This window comes from Nanorana parkeri, unplaced genomic scaffold, assembly GCF_000935625.1.
Source record: "Nanorana parkeri isolate BGI_ZX_2015 unplaced genomic scaffold, ASM93562v1 scaffold4, whole genome shotgun sequence".
NCBI lineage: Eukaryota > Metazoa > Chordata > Amphibia > Anura > Dicroglossidae > Nanorana > Nanorana parkeri.
In genome coordinates this window covers 5,169,620-5,183,766 of record NW_017306272.1, presented here as the reverse complement: position 1 = coordinate 5,183,766, position 14,147 = coordinate 5,169,620, and the positions used below count along the sequence as shown (strand labels likewise).

Here is a 14,147-nt window from a genome sequence, read left to right as displayed (position 1 = left end):
AATAACAAGATCAACCAGAACAAAACCATGGAAATCTGTAACTGCCTCATTCTGCAGGAGGTTATGATTTGTGTTCGACCTTTTACAACTCATTTTTTCCATGTTGATCATTCTAAGGCCTCATTCACACGAGAAACGGCCGGCACATACAGCTCCGTGCAGGGCCGTATCGGGCAGCTCCCGGGAAGGACAGGTGCTGCGTGTGATTAGTATGCAGCCCCTGTCCTTCTCTATGGGAGTACGCCACCCTACGCTGACCCCAAGTGCAGGTGTCCCGGCTTGGAAGCAGACAGGATCCATCCTGTCAGCGTACAAGTACGGACACCGCACAGATGTGCAGGGCTGGTGAGCATAGGGAGGCGTACGGCCGCATACTCCCATAGAGAAGGACAGGGGCTGCGTACTAATTAAACACAGCACCTGTCCTTCCCGGGAGCTGCCCCGATACAGCCTTTTTTCGTGTGAATGAGGCCTAAAAGGTGATTAGGGGTGACTGTGTAAAAGTATGATCACGTTATGGTGAGATTCTGCATAATGTCCGTGTTACATGTAGAAAATATGATGGATACCTTCCCAGTATTACTCTGTACCCCCTTCTGTCCTAATAAATGCAACAACAGTATATATTTGAGTAGTCATGATTAACAGCTACTACCCCACAAATGCTTCCAAACCAATTTGGGTGTGGATAACATTCAAGACCACCTAAATATGGAGAAATACATTTTGTTCTTCTTTCCAGCAGGCTATGTCTACTAAATTTGTAGTGTGGCTTTCACATGTTCCTACTGTTGTAAGAACGATACTTTGGACGGTTCAGGAAAATCATTGACAAGTTATTCGTGTGGCAACAAAAAACAGATTTTTTAAGATGAGAATAAAATATTGCCATTGTGGCAATTTGGCCACTTCAAGGACCAAGCACCCCAGCATGCTCCTGTATTAAACTACATCTTGTGACCATGTGAAATACCTCTGTGGGCCTACTATAGTACAGGTAGTAGGTACGATACATTTTGTAGATGGCAGGCTGTCTAATGGGCTCATAAGATTGCAATTTCCTCCCTGCAATAATAATAAGCATTAACATTGCCTCCAACCGTCATGTTTTGTGAGCAACCAATATTTAACCCCTTCGTGACTGACGACGTACAGTGTACGTCTCCAGCATCGGGGCTGTTTAAACAGACTCCCGGCGACTTTTGCCGCCGGGACTCTGTTTAAACTTGTAGAGCCGACTGTCGGCTTTACAACAGAAGCGATCCTGGCGACTTACCTGTCGCCAGATCGCTTCTGCGTCCCGAAGAAGGGGCTGCCCCCCACCGTGCTTCCCGGGCTCCGTTGCCCCTCCTACGGGCCCGGCGATCTTGGGATCCGCGGGGAGCTGGGGAGGAGGTCGGCGAACTTCCGTTCATCGATCCCCTCCCCGTTCTATGGGACCGGGAGCGATGCAGATTGCATCACTTGTAAAGTAAAAAAAAAAAAAGTTTTTTAAATTAAATTTAAATGAAAGAAATCTAATAATAATAAAACAAAATTTAAAATTTCTATAGGGTTTTGGCATTCAGGAAATATATAATGTTGGGGGGTTTTAAGTAATTTTCAGGCCTAAAATGTGGAATGTAACATGGGTGCAAAAAATGAAAAAAAGGCCTCAGTCATGAAGGGGTTAAGGCGAAGAATTAGACTAGTGGAACTATGCCCACCCCTCAATGGAGTCCAAGTAAAATGCCTTTTGGCTTGGGAACAGTGAACAATTTCAAGTAGAGAACCCCTGAACTCTTTCCTCATTTGGAACAGGGGCAATGATCTCAAGAGAGAACCACCTGCTTTTGCAGGGAGGATGGCAAATTTGACAGCATGAAACATGGTGGGAGAAGAGATGTCTTTGGACAAGATCGCAGAGACAGCCCCCCCCCAGTCTGACAAGGGGGGACCACCTCTTCATTGTGAGGAGGGCTTGTTCATGGACTTGGAAGTCCAAGTCTCCAGGCAGGATTAAGCACCAGGTTCAGGATTGGCACATGAGGCCTGATAGACATAAAAATAACTTCCCCCTCCCTTTGGTCTCAGAAGCAAAGTTTACCCTCAGTAACATTTGCTCCCTACTGGGGTAAGAGGGTACTTCTTTGGAGGTAAGTGTCTAGGGAGTCACCAAACATATTCCCCATTAAAGGGCATCCTCTCAATATGCCTCAAATGTTTTGCAAATCAACACTTTGAGCCAAAGAATGCTTCACATGTGTACTACAAGAAGGCTTATTCTGGATATTTGGTGAAGTATATTCACTTATTTCTTCCTGCCGTAGCATTGGGGAAAAGGCAGGAGCTTCAGCTGTCATTGGACAGATAGATGTCAGAATGAATCTAGGGTCCTGAATTATGCGATTAGTCTAGTCCGCAAAGGTCTGGCTGCTCTGGCAGACTGACATGGTTACAAAAGCAGGACCAGTCAGAGAAAAGAAGCAGGGCTTCAGTGATATATGAAAGGCAAAGAGCCCACACTTACTGGGCAAACAAGGCCACTGAGGTGAGGAAAGCAGATGTTAAAGAACTATGAGGTGATTGCTTTTCACTCACCTCATAGTTCTAGCCGACCTGTGACAATGAGACTGTCACAGGTCGGCTCAGTAGATCGGGAAGTGAGCGAACACATACCGGCGCTCGCTCACTTCTCGATCCTGTCACAGCTCTTTGCCGTGACAGGGGAGGGGCTGGATTCCCCCCTTCTCCAGCACTGACTGGCAGAATGGACAGGAGAGGGTACAGCTGGCTCTGCCACTAGATAGGCAGAGCCAGCTGTCACTCACACAGCTGGGCGGATCTAGACATAATTGTCGGGATCTGCTTCTCAGTATACCGCAAGCTGTAGCTCGCGGTATACTGAGCCTTGGGTGACAGGAAGACGCTAGTTTGTGTCCTCCCGTTACCCTAAGGAGAACTATGGGGAAAAGCCTTAACCCTGATTTGTACAGCTTAGAGACAGGTTGCTTGAAACCAAAGTATATTAACTAGAGGTGCACCAAAATGGAACTTAGTCAGATAAAGTCAGCACCAAAATCGAACATTGTTCCAACCTTTTTAAAATTGTCTTCACTTTACTGTTTGGGGCAATATCAGGGGTCTATAAGGACCTAATATGAACAGGAAGCCTCTATACAGAGTACTCCTGTCCAGTCATAAACTGAATATCAGTTGCCATGTCCACAATTATGTATGAACAAGGCATGTCTCCTTCCAGAGTTTGTCTGTCACAGGGGGCAGAGCTGGACGGTGTGGGAGGAGAGCTCGGTCTCCTGTGACATATTTGACAGCGCTCTCCTCCCTGCCCCCTCCGACAGAGCAGCGACTAGCAGGGAGGAGAGAAACCAGATGCACCACAATTTCGAGCCCGAGTACCATTTTCGGCATCCCTAATATTAACTACAACTCTTTTGGGGTTGTACATGCAGAGTATAGTAGGTCTCCACACCTAAGTGTTAGGACACATGGAACTTACAGATTAGGGTTCCCTTCCCAATCAACCCCACCTTTCCTTTCAAATCCAGTTAATTCCTGTGGTCAGATACTGAAGACTTTACGGTCATTATCTTTTTTCCTACTATATTCCAGCTTAAGTGACTCCCACCCTACTGCCTTTATGAACTCCATGTTAATCATTCTTGTTAATAAATCTGAACTGTATTTTTCTATAATCACACGTATCTTTAACCGCTTGAAGACCAGGTGTTTAGACCCCCTTCCTGGCCAGGCCATTTTTCAGTGTGGGCGGATGTAACAGGACGTGTATACACGCCCAGTTACATCCAAGAAGCTCCCGGCAGGCCGTGTATACACAGCGGCTGGCCGGGAGGTAGTTAAAGATGTAAATAGTAGGGATGCAGATACCGGTTTTGCAGTATAGAGTACGAATATTCCCCCCGTTACTCGCCGATACCAAATACCGGAAGTCCCATTAGAAAGGCAGGCAGTGTGTAATGACTTGCTGCCTGGCTTACCGATACTAGAAGTTCCGGAGTAGGCGTCGGGAGCATTTGGGCGAGTACTTGCCCAAATACTCGGCATTGGCTTAGATACCAGTATAAAATTGTATCCCTAGAAAATAGACGTAATCGCCCTGCACTAATACAACTCAACAAGATGACTGAACTCACTGTAGATACAAGAAATACAAATGCAGACAGACAAAAACATAAGAATATATTTATTAAAAAAGCATCAGATATAAAAAAATCCACAGAACCAGTCTGATTGTACATTTTAAAAAAATATAAAAGTTCATTTTATTGGCCACCATTGGCAGTTAAATTCCAAGTAACTGCATCTTGAGGTCAGGGCCAAAACAGCTCCAATAAGTTACTTTGAATACTGCAAGTCTCCATTTGCACTGTTACCTGCTCCAGAAATGACCTGTTAGACAAAGAATATAGTTAAATCACTTGCCTTTGCTCATACAGATGAGTGCTGCCCATCATTACAAAGGCTAAGCTGAAGAGACCACTAAAATATCAAACATTCTAGAAACATACCAAGCCTAGTGAAATATACAGTTATAGTGCCGCTACTGGAGAAGATACGGAGATGCATTGAATGAACCAGTCATAATGCAACAATTATCTTCATGGGCCAAAACTTACCTTTAGCAACATGTTTACCTAGCTCATGCCCCAGGAACACCAAGTGTAGATCCCCCTAATATGTCTGTACTAAAGGACCTTTCGCTGATGTGTGTTGAGATGGCCTGCCAAAAACAGACATGCACCAGAAGTGTAACAGCGCTGGTACACTGTAGAGCATGCGCTTCATATTGTATTTGTGCACATTGGTATCAAAGTGAGTAGCATCACAACAAAGTACACACATTCAAATCATAACTAGATGGAATTTGACCAAATTACCCTGTTTCCCCAAAAATAAGACCTAGTACTATTTTTGGGAATTGCTCAAATATAAGACCTACCCCGAAAATAAGACCTAGTTGTGACCATTCCCAGGGCCAGTGGTGGCATATGGGGGAACTTGAAGAGCCCCGGGAGAGAATCAGCGGTGCCAACGAAGCCAGCGCTAGAGGAAGCAAAGCGGCACCGGAGGGAGCAGAGCTGCATAAGCCGATGCTTCCTCTATAGCGCCGGCTCCTGTCACAGGCGTAGTGATACCAAATGCACTCCACCTGTGAGGAATCCATAGTGAAAGTGCGCTTTGCTCATTCTGGCCAGAGATTGGTTACCAAATTGCTCTTGGAAAGGTACGGCACCCCTGATCACCATATTTTTGTTAATGAATACATGTAGACTTTTCTACATGAATAAGTGTGGATTGTTGTACATTAAAAAAAAAAATAAGACCTAGTGTTTTTTTAAGCCCAAAAAAATATAAGACAGTGTCTTATTTTTGGGGAAACACGGTAGAAAAATAAAACCATTTCAGGCAGGCACCGAAATTGACACTTACTAGCTTTTCTAAAATGTATTAGATATTTTACTTTATTGTTGGGGGCTTTGGGGAAATCAGGGGTCATTTCCCCCTTTAAAAATGATTGATGTCACAGGCCATTCATAAATTGAGATGGAATCAGTTACTATGTTCACAATCATGAAGGTGACACAGCAAGCATACTAAATCATCAGTGATCAGCTGATTGCTTAAAATGCCACTCTCCATCCTGACTTGCCTGTCACTGGAGGCTAAGCGAGGAGGTGAGAGCAGCGCGGTCTCCTAACAGCTCCCCGTCTGTCACAGGAACCACGCAGGGCGGTGCGGGAGAGCTCCGCTTCCAGTAACAGTCTACAGCTCGCACAACATCCTGAAACCTCTTCTCCCTGCTGAGCGCCAGTCTGTGTGCCCCCGTATCACTGCTGCCTCTGGCGGGAGAGCAGCAGGCATCAGAGGGGATACAGACCCGTACCCAGCAGGGGAGTAGAGAAGCAGTCGGGATGCACTGAATTTTCAGCCGTTACGGTTGATTTCAGCATTTTGCACAAAGTACCATTTTCAGCCGAAATGTCAGTGCATCCCTACACAACACATGTGGATTCCTGCAACATGCAAGTGTGAATAGGCAATTGTCCCTAAGCCTGACAAGCACATACCCTCTGCAGAGATTAAGGAGCTATGTGGACCAAAGATGGGCATTACATCGAAATGCCTAAACTCAAAAATCAGATGGTGACCAGCACTTTCCATAGTTATTGGGGCCCAAGAGAGTTCTTAGCACTTGCAAGAACTGGAGCTCTAGGTTACAGTACTGAAAGTCTTCTAGATATAAGAGACCCAACTAAATAGAGATTCCATCATGCATTTGCTCTGAGGGTCAACAGTTTAGACCCGCTAAACAAACACACATCTGACACAAAGATAAGTTACAGCAGCACTGGTCTAGAACCTGGTAACATTAGATATGAAGCTGGTTTCTTGGAAACAGGACTGCCAATAAAAAGGAGAAACATTCAAGACAGTAAATTATCTACAATTGTAAGCACAGAACTCTGAGGTCAGGTCAGCGCATGAATGCTCCCATCAGGACACAAAGTTTCAACAGTGGCCTGCAGAAAAGTTGAAGAAATAGGTGTCACTGGGTTTAGGTTTTGAGTTACCTGCAGCATCCTGTTGGATTTCAGAATTGGACCACGAGTGTTTCATTTGTTAAAACGAAGTTCAGTCTTTGTCAGACTGCTTGTCCACTTTCAAACCAATGCTGAAAATTCCAGCAAGAAAAAAAAATACCTTACTAGAGTCTCACAAAACTTTGCACAAACTTTAAAAAAAAAAAAGTTAAATAAAAAAAAAGTATATTACACATTTAAAAACTAAAAAAAAGTTACATTTAAAGCTCAAATAGCAACTATACTGTAAACTGATATTTTAATAGAAAGAAAATAGTTCTTACCTACAGAAGTTTAACTGAAGCTTAGCACTACTTTGCTCTACCCCCTCAGCTTTTCGTGGACATCCTTAAATCTAGTGTAGTAAAACCTTTATCCAGAACTTTAGCTCAGTGATAAACGACTGAGCTTAGAGGCGCCACTCATTGCTTCTCTTGCACTAGACCTGCGTGTCTGGGTAGAGTACCTCGCTGGGGATAGCTCCTTTACTCGCCATGGATGAAGCAGCTGCATCTAAAAGATCTGAATAGGTGCCTCTCTCTTTGTAGAGATAGCCCCTCGTTATCTACGTTCTTTTCTCCTTACAACTTATAAAACACACATACACTTTACAGCTTTATTTACAGAACACTTTGTACTACACCTTTCCTTCACACAATTCAATACATACATCTAAAAAGAGACAAGCCTTTCCTTTCGAATTGTTTTTTATTAAATGAAAGTGTACAACAGCTTTAACTATACACACACTGAAATTTAAAATGAAATAAAAAAAAAAGTCTCAAATTACACCATGATCCTGGCTAGTTGCTTTAAACTGTTCATAAATCTTATAAAAGTGTCACGTTACCTGCAACTTAAAGTGAACATTATCAAAAAGGAATGCTGCTGCACTCTTTACAAAGACCACTACAAATAAACATTTAAAAACCTAAAAACTGTCTCAAAGGTATATTTTACAGTCCTTCCTCCATTGTAAGGTAATGTACTTAAATATATCCATTCCATTCACAAAATGGCTCTCTGTATCTGCTCTGGTGTCTTCTGTCATATCACTGCATGTTCTACGCATGACTGAGATAATGACTCCTTAACTTTGTAATCTCGATAACCTGCAGCTGTGTTACCTCTGGGCTCTCATCCTCTCCTATTTATACAGTGAAGCCTGTTTCAACAGAAGTAAAGGGTAAAAATAGGTTATGATTATATCCAGCTAGCCAGTTTAAAGACAATACACTATCCTGATAAGCTTAACCTGAAGCTAAAGAGCTCAGCATTTTTTTTTTAATACAAAACGGAAAAAAAGAAAATTCAGAATATGTTTTGTTCACTTACCCAGAAGGAACAAACGTGAAATTAATAACGATTTCTTCCTCCATAGCCGCCGCCGCCAGCACTACCTCCACTGCCGCTGCCAGGGCCATAGTTACCTGGAAGAAAACAATTGTTTTAGAACATTGACCTGCACAATCACAATGCCAGGGTCACTAAAGTGTCAAGTCCACCTGTATTACCAAACATCAAAGAGTTTATTTTCAAATTCCACTGCATATGATTGGCTGTTTGGCATGGACACAGGAACACTTAACACACATCAGTGAAGTCAGGCCCATAGGGTGACACCTTTAGAACAGCATGACACCTTCAAAATGTCAAGATACAGGAACTGTCTAAAGACCATAAAGATTTAGGATAAACCTGCATCCAGATCGTGAACAAAAGCTAAATTTTTACCAGAAACGCTGACACTGCAAAAATCTTGCAAGTCTTTTACCTGGTCACATTATCCATGCGCCATCTTTCCTAGTCTGCTTAGAATTAGTCTGGGATGAGTTGCTACTAACTGAGGAAACTGATGTAATAGTTTCCCACACAGGAAGTGCTTTCCCAGAAACCAGGCATGTAGAACAGCCCTATGCCCTTTCCCTGCCAGTAACCATTTATAGTTTTAAAGAAACTGAAGCTGTCAAATTACAAGACAGGAGGAGCCACACCGTTCTCTGCAGTGACAGTATATTCCCCTTCTGCAAAGGAAGCACAAATCACACACTAAAAGGTGAGGAAAGCCTCTGACCTCTGCTGTTCAGCCTACAGGTCTGAGAATCCAGATCCTGCACAGCGGTTGGGAGACCTTCAGGAAAAACCACATCAAGTTTTGTAACTATACGTGCACCATTTTTAGAGGTGCACCATTAGTGTTTCTTTGGCTCTCAAAGCATAGGGGAGAATTTAGAGCCTTTTCCAGGCGTTATTGCTGTTACCATTACCCGTTAATCCACTCCCTAAACTGTGGTCACCAGGGCAGGAAGTGAGTGATCTCCCTGCCATACACATCCTTTACTTCAGCTATATAAATGATTGGATGCAGTTAGATGGTCCTGTTGCTGGTATTAAAGTGCTCCAGATAACTGAAATCTATTGTAAGACAACACAATGACTTCAGCAGACTGCACACCGATTAGTTACACTTCACTAAATAAAGGCCATCAGTGTTGTATTGACTAAATCAAAAGGGAACGTGCATGTCAAGGTGCTGCGTACATTGCTGGCACTATAGAAATATCTAATAAATCCATAATCCAGGCAGCACAAGTACATTGAATGCAGAGGACAGGAAGTAGCCAAGCATTCATTTAAAGTCCGTCTTGTGCTCCAATATGTCAGATATTACACTTGGTAAACAAAATGTTGGGAATTTAATCTAATCTGGGGCAGCTGTGCATGGCAACCAATCAACTTCTCCCTTTCATTATCAAAGCTTAACTGAACTGAAGAGAGAAGCTGATTGGTTGCCATGGGATACTGCTCCAGATTCTGTCTGCTCCAGTTTTGATAAATCTGCTTATGCTTTGCATGACTTCAGAAAAATACTGAATGTGCAACACTTTCAGGCCTGACTACCACCAATGCTACTACTACCTCCACCATATGGTCCTCCCATACTTCTGCTGCCCCCGAAGTTTCCACCACTCTTCATTGGGCCATAGTTAGAAGACTGCTGATTGTAGTTTCCGAATTCATTGTAGTTTCCTCCTCCTCCTGCTCCACCGTAGTTACCTGTGGCAATACATTGATTTGAAAGGGTTTCAATACATGAACACAAGGTTAGTTTGGTTTTAAGCAAAGTCAAACTAGTTACAAAGTGCAGTCACATTTCCACAAGACTTAAGTAAAGCTTTGTATATCAAGTCTATTGTAGTAAAGATCTAAAGTACTTTACCTGCGCCATAGTTATCATATCCACCTCCATATCCACCACCTTGATTGCCATAACCGGGACCGCCACTACCACCACCACCGCCGCCATAGCCACCGCGTCCACCGCCATAGCCAGGTCCGCCTCCACCTCCAAAGTTACCACCTGTAGAAAACCATAAAAGGGGAAAATAAAATCAGTCAATATGTATCAAATGGATACTTGCAGAAACAAATTTAGGTTATGTGAACCCCAGTATAAGAATGAGAGCACCCCCCAGATCCCCATACTGGGGGGGGGGGGAATTAAATGACCTACACACTAAGCAAATCATAGAATGAGACAATACCAGCAAATGTGGCAAAGAATAAAAAGTAAAGGTTTCATCCTAAAGCCAACACAGTAGGAGTAACCTACTGCCTCCCAAGGCGACCCAGTTGTGTTTAATGTATTAGGACACTAGGCACCCTTGGAACATACTGATGGGATGACCATTGGTAATTAAAAGTGCTGCACTATATAGAGCCAGTGTTTAAATGGTGCTTCAGCTACTTGCCTCCTTGGCCTCCACCATATCCATTGTATCCATCTCCATAGCCTCGTCCACCACCACCACCTCCATAGCTATCTGTTTAAAAGAAAAGGATTCAGTATACATAAATATTTTAACAACAGATGGGGAGGGTCTGCAAACACAAAACACCAAAAGCACATGTAAGATCAGTCTTGGAATAATATCTACCTGAGCCTCCTCTAAAGTTGCTTCCAGGTCCGGGTCCAAAGTTTCCACCACCACGTGAATCACCAAATCCAAAATTGCCTCCTAAGAACCAAAAGCATTGTTAGCGACATTGCCAAGAATGATGTATGGCACCTAAGACACGGGATCTGTAAACATCAGTAATAGTCACCTCCTCTGCTGCTCCTGGTGTTCTGTACTTCATGCATTTCTTGTCTTGATAACGCTTTTCTGACTTCTGCATTGTGACCATTTATCGTGTGATATTTTTGCACTAAGGGGAGGAAAAATGACAAAATGTCAAATACTTGCACAATGCCCGCTTCTCAAAAGCAGATTCATTACAGGAAAGCAGCATTTTTAAGCTGCAGTTTAAGACTACTTACAAACAATTTTGTCAACGGGATCGTGGTCATCAAACGTTACGAACCCAAAGCCCCTCTTTTTGCCGGATTGTTTGTCTGTGATGATTTCTATGCTTTCGATTTTTCCATATTCCTCAAAGTATTCCCTAAGGTGATGCTCTTCTGTGTCTTCTTTGATACCGCCAACAAAGAGTTTCTTAACTGTAACATGGGCGCCAGGCTTCGCAGATTCCTGAAATTGAAAGGATGGGTCAACAAGTCTGATAGGAGAAATTCATTCACCCCCATCTGATAGGAGAAATTCATTCACCCCCATCTGATAGGAGAAATTCATTCACCCCCATCTGATAGGAGAAATTCATTCACTCCATCTGCAGGAGAAATTCATTCACTCCATCTGATAGGAGAAATTCATTCACTCCATCTGCAGGAGAAATTCGTTCACTCCATCTGAACATCTCTGAAAATAATGCAGAAGATTCATTATTACCTCTCTGGCTACAGCACGTTTAGGTTCCACAACTCTGCCATCAATTGAATGCGGGCGGGCTGACATGGCGGCATCAACTTCATTCATGGAAGAAAAGGTTACAAATCCAAAACCTCTGGATCTTTTGCTCTGGGGGTCTCTCATGACCTAGGAGGAAAACAAAAACACATTTGCAAAAGCAAACAATGTACATTTTGACTGGTCTTCAAACTGGACACATCGGACTGTCATCCCAGCTCCCATATTATACACCATCCAATCGGAACACTATCCTCTACACACTCCAAAAAGGCTCACACCAGAAAAAAAAAAAAAATCCTTTGAGCCCAGTCCCTTCACCTAGTCAGTCCCCCAGGTAAGAGATCTCAAACCTCAAAAACCAAACCTGTGTTGTGTTTTTTGGAGTTGTATTGTGAAATGTGTTCATAATAGATAAAGTCTGTCTAGGAAAAGCACACAAACAACCATGGGACCATTGAACAATCCTTACTCAACAGCTAAATCTCAAAAATGCATTCAAGCAGCCTATTAAGAACTGGACCTTATTTGTGAATCACTCAACTGTAGAACCTCAAATCATCTCTAAATTGGTGCTGCCCTACCTTCTGGAGGGCGGCTACTTTTCCTCTCCATGGTCCCTGTGTGCGTGTTGTAAAGTAGTCACCACTCCACGCTCACATCTGTGATGGACTACGATCTCGTGTTTAGTTTACCAATTTGTATTCCGATTGTACTCCATCACAGGTGTGAGCATGGAACAGTGGTTACTTTACAACACTCAGGGACCATATGGAACAAAAGTAGCCCCCCTCCAGAAGGAAGGACAGTGCCAGCACTAACTCATAGATGATTTGAGGATCTACAGCCGAGTGATACACGCATAAAGCATTTTTTGTTAATAGTTAAAGGTGTTTGAATGCATTTTAGAGCTTAAACTCATGAATGTAATTTAAGCAGGTATTACATATTCAGAAGTTATGCAGGACCTGAAGAGCACAGGAGAGCGTAACGGCACCAATTAGAAGAACGCCTTGACTACAAATAAAAGAAACATCTGCATCCAGATCTAATTATACTCCCAATTCCCACCACGAATAAACCATTCCCCAGGCACGGTACATCCCACATTCATGACGTGTTCTTACCACACAGTCCGTCAGCTTGCCCCATTGTTCGTAGTATTTCCTTAGACTTTCTTCTGTGGTTTCAAAGCTGAGTCCCCCGATGAACAGCTTCCTGAATTGCTCCTTTTCCCTCTGCAGAATAAATACAATAGACATGAAATCAGTGCACACATCACATCAGGCCATTGTCAGGTGAACACTTCAATCACAAGGGACACAAGGCAATCCATCAGCACCGGTATGATCAGAAGCTGCTGGCACTATGCTGCCTTGTGATCCATCGACTAATGTTTAATGTATAAAACCTGCAATGAGGCCATGGCTGGTACATACAGGGAACAATGCGTGTGCCTGCAGTTATCTCCATTGATGATTGTATTGAATATCACACGGTGATCACTTTAATTCAGAGATCAGATCCAGCTCCTCCTCCAGTTACCCATTATCAGCGATCAGATCATAATACGATCAATTAAACCGTCAATCCCCGTGATGAGGGGTGCGATATGACCAGACGATGGAGGGGACAGGCCGCGGCCATCTCATCCTCACACAATTGAGGAGACAAGATGGCGGCCAAGAAAAAAGCAAAGCCGCCATTACAGAGCCGGTTGGCCCCCCCTCCCCTCTTGTTATCGCAGCATTGAGAATTCGATGTCTTTCCTGGAAGACGTACAGAGGGCCGGTGCTCACCGTCCCAACATCAGCGTCCACGTTGCCCGCCATACCGAGCTGGCAAAAGTGCATCGCACAGCCCCAACCACCACTCCCTCAGCGCGATCCCCGGCTCGCTTACCTCCATGTTGCCCGAACACACTGAATTGAAGACAAAGGAATGGCGTTGATGGAAGAACGGATCCCTGTGCTTCTCTACCCGACGAGGGTTAGGCAGTAATGGCGAAAAGAACAGCCCTTCTTCTTCTAGAAGATTCTCTCGCCGGCTAGCGGCTACGCCCCCTTCGTCATACAATGCGTAGGTGCAGCCAATGGCGGCACGGTGGGCGGATCCCGGTCCTCGGCCGTTAGCGTAACCCGAGCTCTGTTGTCATGGAGGCGCTTCTTTAGAATGACAATGGGAACGCGGTGGGGGGTCGGCGCAGTTTTCGTAAACAAGCCGACAGTGAATAGAGAATGGGGGCTACGGTTGCAGATGTGAGCTTTGAGAATATGGCTACGCCCTTCTTGAACATGAGGTGCATCTGTGCTAAAATTGACTGGGAGAAAAGCGCAAGGGGTTCTGGGATATTTAATTCTATTGTCTCGTGTGCTTGTCTTTTTCTATACGAAGAAAAGAAGATGATACAATGGTGGAGTCTATGTACTGGTGCTGGATGTTTATTATTAGAGTAGGTGGAAGGGTCACATAACAGTGTGCTTAATTTGTGCGTGGCAGTGCCCGTTTCTGTGTTTGTGGTGCGTTACCGCACTTGGCATTGAGATATCCTGTTAAAAATGATGCACCCTAACACCTATATAAAGGTGATGCACCCTATATAAAGCTCTTGACCCTTTTTTTTATTTACGCAGCACAACATACTACCGTGCAGCATGCTTCATCACCTGTACACCGGAGTGCCATTCAAAACATGTTACATTTATTACCGCACATTGTAGTAATGTGCACAGTGCAT

At 43.8% G+C, this 14,147-nt stretch overlaps 1 protein-coding gene across 2 annotated transcripts; it reads right to left on the bottom strand.

Moving 5' to 3' along the window:
• Positions 1-7,166: 7,166 nt before the first annotated feature.
• Positions 7,167-13,341, bottom strand: HNRNPA2B1 (heterogeneous nuclear ribonucleoprotein A2/B1). Of its 2 annotated transcripts, XM_018576159.1 has the most exons (11): positions 13,313-13,341; positions 12,538-12,648; positions 11,393-11,539; positions 10,924-11,134; positions 10,710-10,811; positions 10,541-10,618; positions 10,355-10,426; positions 9,823-9,963; positions 9,522-9,659; positions 7,938-8,032; positions 7,167-7,767 (listed from the first exon to the last, which is right to left on the bottom strand). In XM_018576159.1, the coding sequence occupies exons 1-10, from the start codon at positions 13,316-13,318 to the stop codon at positions 7,959-7,961; spliced, it is 1,080 nt and encodes a 359-aa protein (XP_018431661.1). In that variant the 5' UTR covers positions 13,319-13,341; the 3' UTR covers positions 7,167-7,767; positions 7,938-7,958. The 2 variants fall into 2 exon arrangements, with proteins under 2 accessions (XP_018431661.1, XP_018431672.1); XM_018576170.1 differs by lacking the exon at positions 9,823-9,963 and having other exon boundaries at positions 10,412-10,426.
• Between the last annotated feature and the right edge of the window lie 806 nt (positions 13,342-14,147).

What these genes read in the sequence shown, in the direction of transcription:
- HNRNPA2B1 (XM_018576159.1), bottom strand. An exon ending in AACGTGCTGTAGCCAGAGAG is followed by an intron (nt 11,135 to 11,392) that starts GTAATAATGAAT and finishes TTTCAATTTCAG; the next exon opens with GAATCTGCGAAGCCTGGCGC. An exon ending in TCCCGTTGACAAAATTGTTT is followed by an intron (nt 10,812 to 10,923) that starts GTAAGTAGTCTT and finishes TCCTCCCCTTAG; the next exon opens with TGCAAAAATATCACACGATA.